General features: G+C 40.3%; 1 protein-coding gene across 2 annotated transcripts in view; it reads right to left on the minus strand.

The window, feature by feature from the left end:
• The window catches only part of ANO9 (anoctamin 9), a 70,182-nt gene that overhangs the window by 16,701 nt on the left and 36,474 nt on the right, over positions 1 to 17,007 (minus strand). Inside the window, exons 7-14 of one of the 2 annotated variants that reach the window (XM_089520804.1) lie at positions 13,976 to 14,058; positions 13,279 to 13,413; positions 11,228 to 11,324; positions 10,562 to 10,622; positions 8,903 to 8,985; positions 4,511 to 4,615; positions 817 to 981; positions 673 to 709 (exon numbers count right to left, since the gene is read on the minus strand). In XM_089520804.1, the coding sequence (XP_089376930.1) occupies positions 673 to 709; positions 817 to 981; positions 4,511 to 4,615; positions 8,903 to 8,985; positions 10,562 to 10,622; positions 11,228 to 11,324; positions 13,279 to 13,413; positions 13,976 to 14,058 (766 nt within the window). The remainder of the gene's footprint in view (positions 1 to 672; positions 710 to 816; positions 982 to 4,510; positions 4,616 to 8,902; positions 8,986 to 10,561; positions 10,623 to 11,227; positions 11,325 to 13,278; positions 13,414 to 13,975; positions 14,059 to 17,007) is intronic. The other variant, XM_089520805.1, reaches the window with a different exon arrangement.

A 17,007-nucleotide genomic window follows, 5' to 3' on the forward strand; every position in this document is an offset into this window, starting at 1 on the left:
TAGAATTATAAAATCATAGAGTTGGAAGAGACTTGCCATGCAGGAATACACATTGCAAGATGGCCATCCAGTCTCTGTTTAAAACCTCCAAAGAGACTACCATTCTCTGAGGGAGTGTGTTCCACTGTCAAATAGCTCTTACTGTCAGGAAGTTCTTCCCAATGTTTAGGTGGAATCTGTTTTCCTGTAGTTTGACTCCATTGCTCCATGTCCAAAACCCGTTTTGGGATATCTTGGGTAATTTTTAAATCTTAATTTACACCCAAAGTAGGAATGGGGAACTTGTGGACTTCAAGGAGTTGCTGAAATATTATTCCCATCACACCTGTGCATTTGATAACATTAGCTCTGACTGTTGACTGTGATTTGTTTAGAGGCCTAGAGTTCTTCAAAGCAATAATGCAGACTCATCAGATGCTTAAAGGATGTAAGATTTATTGTTCTGCAGTACCTTTCCTGTCCAAAGTTAGAGATTAACTGTTCCAGCTTTCCCAGACACCAAATTAGAAAAATGTGATGGACTATCTACATGTATGTCCAGGACAAACAAACAAGTGTGGCCTAGATCAAGGAATGGAAAGACACATATATGCCACATATGCTTTATAGCTATGCAGTCCAAATATATTTCACATCAATGCCTTTGTGTACACATCATCAGGTTTTTCTTACCTAGCTCACAGAGAAACAGTGCTACATGCCTGTTCACCTGCAATACAAAAAAGGAAAAGGAAAAGGAAAACAAAAATAAGATATATGTAATGGAGAACAACTGCAAGACAAACAGCTGGAAAATATCTACACACATCTGCATACCTTCGTCATAATGATGATGGTCAAGTAGTGCAACACAGCCCCCGTCATTACTGCTATGGTGGTGGCTCTCTCTCTAAAGTATTCTGAACCAGACTGAGTAAAGATGACTGTTACCATAACCCGATAGATGACCAGTGCATGGGCAATACCAATCATTATGAAAATCTAAAAAACAATAATATGTTGATAAAATAAAGAAACAATGCAGGAAAAAGAATGGGTGGTAAGACTGTAACTTCCTAGCTGAGAATATGCACGCTAGATACACCCTATGAAAATGTATGATTTCCACAATCATACTATCTCCCCTGCCAGGTAAGTTTAGAAAACCTAGGGCTGCATATTTCTGTGCTGCATCCTCAAGATATTCTGTACCCACTGAAAGAACAATGCTATACATTATTAGATTATTCACTCTTCTCCATGCCAGAAAAACTGTTTCTGCACTGCTACTGTTTCCAGCATTTTGGAAACATAAATCATTGAAGCATGGTCCAGGCAAAATTTGGATTTCACCTCACAGAATCCCCCAGCCACCACAGCCCCCAGACAGGGGGAGATTCTGAGAACTGAAATCCAAAAAAGTAACATTTCTAAGCCTCTCACTTCAGCCATCTGTAGCTGAGTTCAAGTGTACAAATGATTTTTGTCCCTTTGCCCAACTCCAACCTGGAGATCTTGGGCTTGTTTTCATGCTGGGCTTCCAAAATGCTGTTGAACACCTTGGATTGGCAGCCCAATTACCATATTGGTTTTCCCATCTACCTTTTCCTAAGCTACATAAGTGGAGCTGGGAATTGTCCCTGACTTTGTTCTGTGTTTGGGAGTTGCAGATTCGTGGATACTACAGGCTATCAAGGTCAGTCCCTTTTGATGTAGTTTGACGATGTAGTTTGATGATGGGGATTTCTAATACCATTCTTAGCACTATCACCCCTTGTCAAACAATAGATGATAGGGTGTTACATGGAGGTATAAGCACATAACACAGATGTGCATGTAAAATAAACAGAAGGTTTCTTGTGTGGGATGGAAGGTAAACACCTACCGTATCTATGTACCTAATAGGGGTTGTGTCCAAAGATATGACCATTTGCTTGAAGATACCACAATCACAGCAGCAAACCAAACTTTTAGGCACTAAACTGCTGAAAATGACACTGTTGATTATTCTTCTAACCACCCACAATTTCTAGTCTGCTGACACACATAATTGCCAGGTGTTGTAGTAAACAGGGAAAGAACAAATCTGATTCTCACCCAACCAAGTTATTTTTTTTAAAAAAAGGTAAAGGTAGTCCCTTGACATGAATGCCTAGTTGTAACCAACTGTGTGTGTGTGTGTATGTGGAGGGGTGATCATCTCCGTTACTAAGCTGATGACCCAGAGTTGTCTAAGAACTATTTCAATGGTCATGTGGCCTACATGATTGCATGAAATGCTGTTACCTTCCCACTGAAGTGGTACCTATCTATTTACTTGCATTTGCATGCTTTCGAATCGCTAGATCGGCAAAAGCTGGGATTAGTGACAGGAGCTCACCCCATCCTGCAGCACTCGGGCCTTAATAATAATAATAATAATAATAATAATAATAATAATAATAATAAATTTTATTTCTACCCCGCCCTTCCATGGATATGATCAGGGCGGCTTACAAAATTTATAAAAAACATTTCAATACAGGATAAAAATTCAGTATAACAGTTAAAAACATTACTACAAAAAACAAAAAGCAAAAAGCAGGAACAGGAAGCAATAAAATACACATGTCAAGGGCAAGGAAAAAGGGAAAAAGTTTACATCGGTCTGGAGTCAAAAGGGGAAAATAGGGGGCAGGAAAATAAACAGACAATCTAAGGTGGGAAGGCCAGCCGGAATAGATATGTTTTCAGCTGTTTTTTGAAGACAGCTAATGAGGCGGCGGAGTGAAGCTCTGCAGGGAGCTTATTCCAGAGTGAAGGGGCAGCAGTAGTAAAAGCCCTCTGTGAGGTCCGTGTAAGGTTAGCCCTAGGGACCTCCAACAATTTAGTCCTGGAAATTCTGAGTGTGTGAGGAGGATTATATGGGGAGAGGCGGTCCTCCAAGTACCCTGGGCCCAAGCCATTTAGGGCTTTATAGGTCAAAACCAACACCTTGTATTGAGCTCGGAAGCGAATAGGCAGCCAGTGAAGATCTTTTAAAATAGGTGTTATATGGTCCGACCTGGAGCTACCAGCGACCAATCTAGCTGCCATGTTCTGCACCAATTGCAGCTTCCGGGTTTGGTACAAGGGTTGCCCCATGTAGAGTGCGTTGCAGAAATCCAATCGAGAGGTTACCAAAGCATGTACAACAGATTCTAGGTCCTTTCGGTCCAGGTAGGGACGCAGCTGGCGTATCAGCCGAAGCTGATAACAGGCACTCCTGACCGTCGCATCCACCTGAAAAGTCAGCTGGAGCGACGAATCAAGGAGCACTCCCAAGCTGCGCACCGAGTCCTTCAGGGGGAGCGTGACCCCATTCAGGGCCGGGTGACAGATCTCACCACCAGAAACCGGGGAACCTATCACCAGTACTTCCGTTTTCCCTGGATTCACACTGAGTTTGTTCTCCCTCATCCAGCCCATTACCGACGCCAAGCAGGCATCTAGAGGAGAGATGCCATCCTTAGTTACTGCATCAGTCGGAGACATAGAGAAAATTATCTGGGTGTCATCAGCATACTGATAACACCGCGCCCCATGTCTCCGGATGATCTCTCCCAGCGGCTTCATGTAAATGTTGAATAGCATAAGGGACAAAATCGCTCCCTGGGGGACACCAGATGTCAGGGCCCTCCTATCGGAGCGACAGTCCCCCAGCTCCACCATCTGGGATCTGCCCGAGAGGTAGGAACGGAACCACTGCAAAGCAGTGCCCCCAATTCCCAACTCCCTCAGGCGTCCCAGAAGGATACCATGGTCGATGGTATCGAAGGCCGCTGAGATGTCCAAGAGCACTAACAGGGACACGCTCCCCCTGTCCATGCCCAGACGGAGATCATCAACTAAGGCGACCATGGCAGTCTCAACTCCATAGCCCGCCCGGAAGCCGGTTTGAAATGGGTCCAGAAAATCAGTGTCGTCCAAGATCGACTGAAGCTGGAAGGCGACTGCTCTCTCGATCACCTTCCCCAAAAAAGGTAGCAGCGAGATGGGTCTATAGTTATTATGAAGCAGGGGGTCCAAGGAGGGCTTCTTTAGCAGGGGTTTAACCACTGCTAATTTTAATTTGGATGGAAACTGACCCTCACTTAGAGATGTATTGATTATGTGATGTAACATAAGTTGCACCACATCTCCCCCCTGAGCTGTCAACCATGAGGGACAGGGATCAAGAGAGCAAGTCGTCCTCCTAACACTTCGGAGGATCTTGTCCACGTCATCGGTACTAACAAACTCAAAGTGATCCAGTATAACAGGGACCACGGACGCTTGAACTGCCAGTCTTCTGATCTTCCAGTTATCAGAACTGACATCTTAATCACTAAGCCACCGCATTCCCAATAAGCTATTTTACAGAGATATAACAACCAAAATATCCAAGAAAATCTGTGACCTGCTTTCTTGTAAGCATCTTTCGATCTTTCTTTAAGGCTTATAACTGTACCATCAGTCCATGAATGTTTAAAACTTTGGACAGAAATGCTTTACAAAAAAGATAACCACATACCATTAGCATAACTAAGATGAGCACAATGGTGCTACGGATGTAGGAATGCTGGTACTGTTGGAGCGTGTGCTCTGGGTTATGAATTAGTTCCATGGCCAGCTCCTCCTAGAAAGAGACAATACAGCCACATTAAGAGATCGTTATTATGCTTTTCACTAATGTGTGCAGCCAAGAGAAAGGTTCACCTCTTTTTCCCTTTACAACTGAAAAGGTTTCATGAACACCATTTCTCTTGTCTGAACTTTCCAGAACTAGCTTTTCTGTGGTTCTAGCAGTGGCAACACTCACAGACCCCACAAAAGCTGAGTGTGGATGATGTTTAAAAATAAACAAATAAGCCACTAGATCAGTGATTCCCAAACTTTGGTCCTCCAGGTATTTTGGACTTCAACTCCAAGAAGCCCTCATCAGTTTGGCCAAGAGTGAGGAATTCTGGTAACTGAAATCTAAAACATCTTGAAGACCAAAGTTTGGGAACCACTGCACTAGACAGTGACAATTAGTGTTGCCAATTTCTGGGATTTCCCCCAGAAATTGGGATTTTTGGAACCTTTCCGTGTCATTTCCGGAATTGGCCAAATTTCTGGGAAGAATCTGGGAATTCAAGGGTTCTGCCCAAGTATTAAGGGTAATATAAGCCTTTTCAGGGGAAACTGGGCCAAAATATCTTCCTGAAAAGTTCCCGCCACCAAAAAATGGCCAACATACCTCCCATCCTGGAAGCTATGCCCCTGACCCAGAAGCCATGCCCCCTGACCAGAAGTCCCACCCCATTCCAGGGTTTTGGGGCAATTCTGGGATTTGGCATTCGGGAGTTTGATGAGGGTGATTGGCAATACTGGTGACGATTGCACTCATTCCAACTTGACTTCATTGCCCTCAGTCCAATTAGTCTTAATGACTTCATCACCTTATAGCCAATGAGATTTAACTACGTGATGATGAATGAAAGCTTGAGCTGGTGTAAGGTTTATGCTTTCCACTCTTATTCCGGCCCTAAAATGAAGCATATGATTGCTGTGAAGTTGAAGGCTTTTTGTGAGTTTTTTGGTCCATGAGGCTGTGTTCTAGAAGAGTTTATTCCTGACATTTTGCCAGCAGCTGTGGCTGGCATCTTCTGAGAATGCTGGCATGGAAGAGGGTGGGGTATATATACAGTTCGTTGAGAGGAAGTGATTTACATGTTAATCTGTGTATTGTTCTGTTGCTGAATGGCAAGGCCTCAGGGTGTCTATTTAATTAATGATCCATTGCCCCCTCACCCTGATTGGTTTTCTTTTTTTCTTTTTTTTTTTACAGTCTAAGCCAAACAATATCCAGTTTTATTAAAGGTACTTTTTATAAAACCATCAGTCAATGGTATTCAGGCAGGACATGGGCTACAATCTGCAATGTTTTACAAGTTCCAACTCCCCTTCTTCTTGGACTACTAAAATGTAAAGTTACTATATCAAACACAATGAAGAATCTTGACTTCATACTTGGAACAGGGAAAGTTGAGAGTGAGGGTGGACACTTTCGCATTTAGTATGTTGTTTAACAACTTTTCACAAGCCTACCCTGACTTTTAGAGAAGAATAAAACTGCAAAATTCTTAATCTGAAGATTCACACTCTATAAAAAAGAAATGTGGCTCATCTGTGAACCATCCTCCTTTCCTCAGTATTTGACACCAGAAGGTGAATTGCCTGACACTATAAGTACGGCTTGATTTAAGAGAGCAAGTAAGGACCCCTATGCCATTCTCAGAGGAGTGATAAATACAATGTAAATGACCATATGAAAAGGATGAACATGGTAAGCAGAATTTTACAATTTACCTCCTCCTCAAGACACAGGCATCTGGGAAATTTAAATGTTTAACCATTTAAGAAATCAATACAAACAAACAATTATCAAGGAGTCTTCTGTTCTCATGTCCATGAATATCCCCTCTTGCAAAAATGAAGGGACTTTAAAAGTTCAGGTTCTAAGTAACAGAGTCAACTACATTTGTCCCCTCTCCTCTCCCTAAAACACAACAATGAAGCTTTCTGTGTGCTAACAACTTAGGCCTGTTACAGACAGCCAAAATAAAGCTGCTTCGAGTCACAGTGGAGGTATGGTGTTTCAATGATGCATGCATCCTAAGAGTCCAGACGTCGTACCAAAGCCACGCTCCAGCCTGGAGTGTGGCTTTGGTGCGGCTTCTGGACTCTTAGAACGTATGCATCATTGAAATACCATGCCTCCACTATGACTCAAAGCAGCTTTATTTTGGCTGTCTGTAACAGGCCATAGCTTTTTAAAAAAAGGTAAAACAAAATTCTGCATTGTTATGAAACTTGATAAAAAATAGTATTTCAAATTGTACAGTCACCAGAAGTACACAGTTATCAAAAATTCACACAATTCACTTGGCATCCCCAGCACCTTCAGCTTTCTGTGCCTGATCTGTTTTGGCATCTCCATTTTCTGCAGGGTTATTTCCATCCTTGATTGCATCAGCTGGGTGGTTTTCATTTGCATTTGCTAGGTCTTGATTTTGGTCCAAACATGAATCAAGGAACACAAGAGACACTGCAGACTGGGTCAGCCAGAAAAATCAGCAGTAGCAGAACACATTTAAAACCATCCTGGGCATAAAATGCTGTTTGAAAACACTGAAATTCTGGGCCATGCCAGCAACTATCAGGTCAGAATGCACAGAGAAGCCATTGAAATCCACAAATACTTAGACAATTTCAACAGTAAATCAAGTTTGGCTACCACTCCTGGAAAACACCAAAAATAAGACCCAGCAAATGCAAATGAAAACCACCCAGGTTGAGGGGGGTTTTCCTAGCAGACAATTGATGATTAATAGACCCCTGAGGTCTTGCCATTCATCAGCAGAACAATACACAGATTAACATGTAAATCACTTCCTCTCAACCAACATTATATATACACCCTCTTCCATGCCAGCATTCTCTGAAGATGCCAGCCACAGCTGCTGGTGAAACATCAGGAATAAACTCTTCTAGAACATGGCTTCATAGCGTGAAAAAACCACAAAACCTACATATGATTGCTATTTATAATAGGTTTGTCATGTTTGCACTCTCCCTTCAAAATGGCTGAAATCCCCTGAGTCTCAATTTCACATTCTACATTTAGGGTAGTGACACTGAGTGTGGCAGCATTTTAGCTCAGCCTTACTGGCAAAACCCACTACTAGAACACTCATAGGTCCAAACTTACCTTTCCATTCTGATATTTCATCCTCAAAACCTACTGGGACATCTTTTCCATCATAATATACTCTCAAAGTATACATGATACAAAAGTCAATGATTTTTGCCAGCAATTTCCAGTGAACAGAAGCACTAAATAATGATTCTCACCTGCAAACCAGACATGTGCTACCCCAGGCCTTCAAGTCATATGAACATAAGGAGCTCTCATCTCCTACATTAGGTTTTTGCTTTTTCTTGGCCAGTGCTTTGATGGGCACTGCCTCTCCAATTCCACAGGCAGAGGTCTGTTCCCAAGTTTGCTACCTGTATTTCTGCCATTTGGAGGAGCACTCCTGCTGTCAGTGCTTTGGCAAGCACAGGTGCCTGGAATTGGCTGAAGGGGGCATGGACTGCCCCTCCCTTCTGCTGTTTCATTTGCCTGCCCTCCCCCTCCCAAGCATTTGACCACCATCTGGAAAGACCACTGCTAGGAAGCAGTGCTACAACTTCAAATGGCCCATTTAGGGTCTGATGTGGGCGCTGGGTGAGTGAGAAAGGGCGCAGCCTCAATCCCACTGCGTGTACTGTCCCACCAGGTGAACACACCGCTCTGGCATGTCACCTGGTGTGGTCAAAGCCCACTGCACACCCCCCCCCCTTGTGACTCCCCTGGACAGGTATCATGCTACATTCCCTGCAAGAAAACCCACAGTTGGCTTCTCTATACTTGCCCTCTCTCAAGGTGTTGAAGGTGTAGGAGCAAAGCACACTGGTACTTCAGGAGTCAAGCAACTATAAGCCTTGAACTGAGACAGCATCTGAACTGGCAACTGGATTTTAGATTTACACCTCTCTTGTCTTTCCTGCACAGGGAAGGAAAGAGAGGAGCAAAGCAGTTGAGCCACAGTCTTGAGTGCTCAACTCAATCACTCTCCCATTTCCTCTTCCTTGGACAGGACCCCTTCCCAAATCCCATGGACTGAAAGTTTCCCTGCCCTGCCCTGCCCTGCCCTACTATTTCTGCCACATCAAGCAGGACAGCAGCACTAGCACACCTGACATATTCTAAAGCTGCTAAGGGAAAGGTTTTCCTCACAACCAGAGACAGCAGTGATACCTGTTTATTTAGGCCAGATGTAATACTGGTAAACTGGTCAACAAAACAAAGATGGCAACAGATGAGAGTAAAGCTCACCTCTTCTTCATCCCACCAATATAGTTTCCAGCAACTGACTACTTTAGCTCTCTGTCTTTTCCACAGCTCTAGGAACACAGTGGCTGTACATTTAGAGAAAAAACATGATGTATAATATTATATATGAAAGCAGAAGATCACCCTGTATATTCTTGTAGGAATCCCCCACCCACTGCCCCAACTACTCTGCAGAACTTTTCAAGTCAGTCCACTTTGTAGTGTGCAGCAAACAGAGAACATTTAGGTTCTGAGATGATGCACAGTACAGATCATTTGTAAGGAAATCAGTCATTCCAAGTGAAAGAAAATCTGAGTATATGAAGCATATGCAGCTTTTGAGATGTGGGCTTTTCCCATATGTAGCATTAACAATGGGAGAGTACTAAAAAATGTCCACTTATATATTTACCACAGTTAAAAAAAAATCAAAGATCCACTCAGTTTCATGTGTTAAATGGTGGATATTTCCAAGAAGAGAAAAAAAAATCTGTAATGTTACAATTCCACCTTTCTGGGGTTTTTAAATTTGAAACAAAGAACAAGGCTGGATGTCAACAGTGTGTAACTCAGGATTTCCCAGGCTACATCAATACACAAATGAGGATCATGAAAAGGTGTGGAAGATGGAGACAAGAGCTGTGCTGTGGAAAGACAAAAGCAAGAACCAACACCATGCTGTTGATGTTAAAGGTGAAATGTGAAAGTATCACAGTTCTTGTGGTCAGAAACCTGTTTTTCAGACAGAAAAAAATACCATTGTGAAAAAACCTTATGAGCTGTTTTGAATCTAATCCTAGAAGGACTGATAGCAATGTCTGAGGAATTGTAGCAACTAGCACTACATACTGTGTTTTCTAGAGTTTCACTTTACTGCTTACTTACACAGGTATTTCATTCTGAAATACTAATAAACAAACAAACACAATTACCATTAGTCAGATTTGTGCTGAATGTTGTATTCCATTTATCAAGTTATCTTCCTATTACATCTCACTTTCTGGTCTTGATCCGGCTCCAACATAGAACAAAGCAGTAACTGTCACTTTTAAAACTTACTATGGTAATTGGCAGAAGTACCAAGGGTATAATGATACCCCTATACATTTGTAATCCAAGAATTGAACTGACCTCAGCCAACTGTGGTAATTTCATGGACTAATGAGTTGTCACATTCACTTACTAGAAGTCACTAAACAGCCTTCACACAGAGAAGCCAAGATGGGGTTATATAACAACTATAAACCTTATGATTTATCTCTTAAGGTCTAAATCAAACTGCTAGCTACAACCAGAGTAGACCCATTAACACAATAGGATTTATAGAAATATTGACTTACTATTCAGCAGTTGATTCAATGGCTTCATTCTAGCTGGGACTAGTAATTAGATTTAGTTCCCAAGTCAAAATACATGCATACTTATTTTAATGATTCATACATACTCATCATTTTCTGCTATGGAACTGGTGGTCTAGATTTCTATACTTAAAAACATAACAACTTACAACATTTCACACCAAATCTTTCATATTTTGAATAAAATATGCATAATGTTTGCTTGGAGGAAAGTGTGGCTGTTCTGACTATAAGAGTAGTTAAAACACGAGAAGAAATCATTTCTCATCAAACCCAGAGTAGATCAACCCATGCTGAAGCTTACCCCAGACAGCCATGAAGATTGCAAAGAGAACTGTCCCTTCATTGTCAAGCAAATGGGTAACCTGAATGAAGGAAAAAAGAGTAAGAGTTGTGGTTGCAGGAGACTCCTAGTAGCCAAAGAAAGAAGAAAAGAAAAGGAGAGGGGGAGATACAAGAGAGAAGAGGAAAAAGTCTCTGAATGTGCTGTGCATGATGTATGACACTGAAAATTTGTTTCCTGACAAAATTAGGACATGATGGGATGAATAGAAAAGGATGGAAGGAGGGGGCCAAGAACAGACAAACTCTCTAGTGGTAAATGGCAGAATACTACTCATGTCTTTGACTAGGCTGAGAGGGACTCTTAAATCTTCACAGAGGAACCATAATCAACAGTAAGCATTTTGTTTAATGTGAAGTCGAAGGCTTTCACAGCCGGTGTTGACAATTTTCTGTGAGTTTTACGGGGTACATGGCTGCGTTAAGGAAGAATTTATTCCTGATGTTTCACCTGAATCTGTGGTTAGCATGTTCAGAGGCATGTTACCCTCTGAAGATGGTAACAGCCACAGATGCAGGCGAAAATCCACAGAAAACTAAGCATTTTGTATCTGTGGCAATTCCAAGTTGCATTTATAAGGATATGACAAGGGGAAAGTAAATATAAATTTTGTGCAGTTATTCTTACCTTGGCATACATACAAGTGTCTGACAGTGGCCAAAATGGGCACTTCTGGTCACAAAGTGGACACATGATGGTGGTGTTGGCTGCACAAATCTCTTTGCTAAATCAGGGATGGCAGAAAAGTTCACATGATTGCTTTGCTATTCTGCTATTAATCCTATTCAATAAAAGTGCAAAGATAGAGGACTACATGGTCACTGTCAGATGCACAGAAACACCTACCTGTTCCTTAGACTACAATTTCCACCCAAACTCTCCCTTCATAATTGTCCATTCTGGAAGGGCATCATATTGAGCAATGCCACATTCTTGGACATGTAGCAAGACAGTGTTAGGGCAGGTTATAAAAATGTTTTGGCTCAAAAGGCATATGATGATTTGTATTTATTGGTTGCCTTTCAGGGGTTCACTCCACAGTGATTTGCAAACCATAAAACCACTAAGACTTCTTAAAAGTCTATAATAATAGTAACACAGTATTAGTAGAAAAAAATCAAAATATAAAAACAAGGAGCAAAGTTTAAAAAGTTAAACACTATAGGCAAGGCAAGGATACTGCAAACATGCTAGCTTATATATCATGGTAGGAACTCTGGCAATGCTGGTGTTTTAGACTTCAGTTCATAATATAAGGAATTACAGGTGTTGCTGAAAACATCTAGAAGGCCAAAAGTTCACCATCCATGATGTACACCTTGGCTTGATTGTATCAAGATAGAACACTCATGGTTGCCCAGTGGTTTTAAATCTAGGAACTCACCAGAACCAGGGCCATTTAACTTTAGCAACCTTGCTGTATCATTATCTGACAAAACAATCTTCCCTTAGTTTTTTGTGGGGCTTTCGGGCTAGAAGAGTTCTAGAAGAATCCATGTTCTAGAAGAGTTCTAGAAGAATCCTCCCTTACTCTCACGAGCAGAACCAATATCCTTGCAAACTGCTCCCATTATTGTTGTTAACTGTCATCAAGTCAATTTTGGCTTATGGTGACCCTATGAATGAGAGTCCTTCATGTCACCATGTCATCAACTCAGGTCTTGCAGACTCAGGATCATGGCTTCCTTGACTGAGTCATCCATTTGTATTTTTGGTCTTCCACTTTTCCTACAGCCTTTTACCTTACCAAATACTGTTGTCTTTTCTGATGAGTGATGTCTTCTCATGACATCTCCACAGTATGACAGTCCCAGTTTAAGCATCATGGCTTCTAGGGAGAGGTCCAGCTTGATTTGATCTAGAACCCATTTATTTGTCTTTTTAGCAGTTCACAGCATCCATAGAATTCTTCTCCAGCACAACATCTCAAATGAATTTATTTTCTTCCTATCAGTTTTCACCACTGTCCAGCTTTCACAACCATACACAGAAAGTCAAAATACAATGGAATGGACAATTCTGACTTTGGTATTTAATTACATATCTTGATACTTCAGGATTTTTTCTAGTTTTTCATAGCTGCCCTACCAAGTCTTAGTCTTCTTCTGATTTCTTGACTGCAGTCCCCATTCTGATTAATGACTGAGCCAAGACACAGAAAATCTTAAACGATTTCAATGTCTTCCTCATCTACTTTAAAGTTATGTAAATAATTTGTGGGCATTATTTTTGTTTTCTTAATGTTCAGCTGTAAACCTGCCTTAGAACTTTTTCCTTGACTTTTTTTTTTTTTTTTGCAATTATTCTAAATCTTTGTTCTGTTCTACTAGTAGTATATCTGCATATCTGTGTATCTTAAATTTTTGGTGTTCCTTCCTCCAATTTTCATGCCTCCATCCTCCAAGTCTAATCCTGCCTTACGTATGATCCTACATACATACAAGACTCAAAACCATTAGATGAATTCCATAATGAAACAGACCAGGCAGAACAAGCCAAAATGTATTTTTCTACTGCACAGGATTATGTTTGATTCTGTAACTGCCTACATTCCCCTGACTCATAAAATCATTCACCAAGGTATATAAATGCTCATGTAGACTTAGAATGCACAAGTGTCTCACGTGTAACTCCCCAACTGCCATTAAAAAGTTTATTTTGTTGTCATTATTACTCACCTGATTTGGCTACTATTGAAGCTGACAAACCCATAGATGACAAGGGCAATGCCTGGAACAGCTGCTATGAACAGGATACGAGTATACCAACCCAGCCAGGCAAAATAAAGGGCAATTTTCTCTCCAAAATATTTCCTAAAGGGGGAATACCAAAACTTTAAATTATTTTCTGAAGAGCATTCCTTGCCTTGATATAAGTGCAGAGAAACTATGGTTCACTAAGTATTATTTTTTATTTGAATAACCACTGTCAACACCCCAAGCCCACATGAGCCACGGTGGGGAATTATGGAGACTGTAGTTCAAAAGCATCTGGCCAAAATCGCCCACCGCAGGTATGAAGTTTCTATATTTTAAATCTGGAGGTAACTTCTACTAGATAAGACTAATGAACACTTGTCTGTTGCTCAGGGGTGCATAAGTTCCTCAAAGCATATTGTGGCTATTCTTAAAAGTGAAATACTATGATAATTGGTTTTATCCAATCTGACAATTCCTAACCACCAAGTGGTTACAGTTTATTCCAAGGGTGACAAGTGCTGCCTTTATTTTTAAAAAATAATTAAAAAAAACCCTTACATGCGGTCTAAATTTGAACTTGAGAAGTATATAGATTAATACATTGAAATACTTACTGTTAGCTTTTACACTTCATAAGATCCTCACCATCTCTGGTAGGACAAAGATTTTGGCATACCTGATTTCTTCAATTGGTTGCGGATATAGGATGTCTCTCCATCGGGCCCAATTCATCTTCAGGAATCTTCCCAGATTTTCTTTCTAAGTATAATATGGTTTCAAAAGTTACAACTCCTAACAGTCTACATGTTTTTATGCCATTTCTCAAGACCTGGACAGCAAGCATCCAGAAAATATTGAACAGAAATACTAACACATCTCGCAAATAATTTTTTTCCCCTCTGTTGGTTATGTTCAGCCATTTGAATATTTATTTTCAGGTATTTTGTGTTAGGTATCTCTCTATCACCAATAGAGGCTTCTTTTTTGGAGCACAGAGCAACTTGTGGTGGTGGTGGTGGTGAGAAAGACCATGACATAATGGAGTAGGTTCAACTTTCTCCCCACTCCTTGTGGTCCAGGGGCTTCTTAGGGACTCCACAGCTGCTGCCAACATTTTAAAATGTGCTTGTTAATAATGACATCCGGCTGGTGCAAGACGGGCGTGAGACGCATTTCACAGGTGCTCTCAAAGAACGTGGCTCCGTGCTGCAAAGAAAATACACCTACAAGTAACTGGACTAACCCTTTTGGAATAAAGAGTTTAGGATCCCTACACAGGCTACTGGGGCTGAGAGTTGGCGTTACTCCCCCCAAAAAACCTATTTTCAGCTTTGGGTTGGGGCAAACGGGAGAGTAGACTTGGAACAAGCCTTGCCGAAGGAACTTTCCTGGCAGCGCAGCAGCAACCACAAGCAGTACAAACACTAGCACCAGCTTTAAAGATTAATTGTATTATTTTTATTGGTGTATTTTATATGTATTTTATATTGACGAATGGGTTTTAGCAGACTGTAATCCCACCTCGATCCATCTGAGAGAGGTGGGAAAATATAAATAAAAATTATTATTATTATTATTATTATTATTATTTAAAAGCAACTAAAAATGTAAAAAGCTACAGAATTGCCAATCTGAGACTTTAAGCAGATAAATACCTGCAAGCAAATTTCTTTCTAAGCAGAAGAAGCACAAGATATGGTAGGAAAAACCTAAAAAGCTATCTTGAGATGGGAAAACAAAAAGACTTAAACTAGAAGCAACGAGAGAGAGAGAGAGAGGTAACACTTAACAAAGAGAGAAGAAAGCTAAGAGGCTGTTATAGAGACAGAGATACTACCTGATAATTTACATTAATAGAGCCAAAGAAATAAAGTTTAAATGGATGTCTAAGGGGGAAGATAACAAGAGAAAAAAATAAAAGAAATAAGAGGAAAGATAAAAGAAAAGAAAGAGAAAAAAGGGGACTGTGTTTCAATTCAAATTTAACTAAAGGTATTTTTGTTTTCCCACTACCCTTTAAAAGCAAATGTCACTGTTTAATCAAACCTTTAATTTAAACAGCTGAGAAGCCTTAAACTACCGTGAATCTTCAACTACTGAAACCTGGAAAATTTGACTGCTCACAAAGAGCAGACTGTTGTGGATTATATTACAATTTTTTTTAAAAAAAAAGCTTAAGGCTAAACAAAAAATAAAATGGCTACATCTCTTTAAAATAGTAACTGCTATAACTACCCAGGCAACAGGCATACCTCAAAGACGACAACGAATAGAGCAATTTTCAATGCTGGAAGAACTTAAAAGAAGGCAATTAGAGATTGAAAACAATATGAAGAGAGAAATAAAATGCTGAGAGCAGATATTAAAGAGGACATGAAACAGGAATGGAAAGAGATAAGGCGCTCTCTAGAAGGGGCGACAAAAGACATGAGCAAAGTACAGTTGTCCCTCCATATTCACTAGGGTTAGGGGAACAAGACCCCCGTGAATATGGAAAAACCGCAAATAACAAAAACACTGTTTTTACCTGAGAGGACACCTCTCTAGGAATCTCTAGGTCCTCCAGTGCAACTCTGTGGTCAATGTCCAACTTACACTGACCACAGAATGGCACTGGAGTAGCTACAAATGGTCTTTCAGTGCAACTTTTAGTTAAAGTTGACCACAGAGTTGCACTGGAGGACCTAGACAGTCCTAGAGAGAACACATTAATGAAATCCGTGAATAATCAAATCCGCAAATATCAAAGCCGCAAATATGGAGGGATGACTGTAAAAGGGAAAATAGATAAACTAGAAAAAAGAACAGCAACTTTAGAGAAAACTCTTAGAAATGTAATTCAAGAGGGAAAAACAGAAACAGAAAACTGGATGAAAAAGAAGTTAAAGCCAGGGAGAACGGCCTGAAAATCCGAGGAGTAAAGGAAGTTAAGGGTGAAGACTTGTATGATTATTTTATCCCAATTCTAGCAGAATACTCTGAAATCCCCATACAGGAACTGACCTGAGAAATAAATAAAATCTACAGGATAAATTCTAAAGCTGCAAAAGAGAAGGGGTGGCTGCAAGATATTGTCATCTATTTTTTAAGGAAACTACCACGAGATTTAATCCTAGAAATGAGCTACAAAAAAACCTTTACAAATCAATGAAGAAGAAGCCAAAATTTTCAAAGACATACCCAAAAGATTGCTATGAAAGAGAAAACTATAAATTCCTGACAACAGTATTGAACAAAAATAATACTGTATATAAATGGGAGAAATTTGAAGGAATCTCCACCTTATATAAGCAAAGGTGGACCAAATTAGATACAGTAACTCTGCAGACATTTCAAACAAAAACAAAGATGAGAAAGACGGACGCTCAGAAAGGAAAGACCCAGAGAAAGAAGATCAGAAGGAAGGCAGTGAAGATTCAGGGGAAGGAGAGAAATCTTCAGATGAAGACGAATAACCCCTGAAAAGACAGAATAATTACATTGGAAAGACAGATTCACTAGTTGTTATTGTTGTTGTTTTTTCTAATTTCAATTGGACTAGTTTTCAAATATCATCTTTTTAAATCTCTTGGTATTATTTATTATCTGAACCAAATTAAATGATAAACATGAATGATTTAAACTTTTGTTCTTGGAATATTAAAGGTCTAAATAATAAATCAAAAAAGAGCAGAGATCTTCCATGTACTAAACAAACAAAACTGCAAT

The sequence above is a fragment of the Sceloporus occidentalis genome, unplaced genomic scaffold (assembly GCF_023333645.1).
Source record: "Sceloporus occidentalis isolate IW3139 unplaced genomic scaffold, rSceOcc1.0.p SCAF_4, whole genome shotgun sequence".
Lineage (NCBI taxonomy): Eukaryota > Metazoa > Chordata > Lepidosauria > Squamata > Phrynosomatidae > Sceloporus > Sceloporus occidentalis.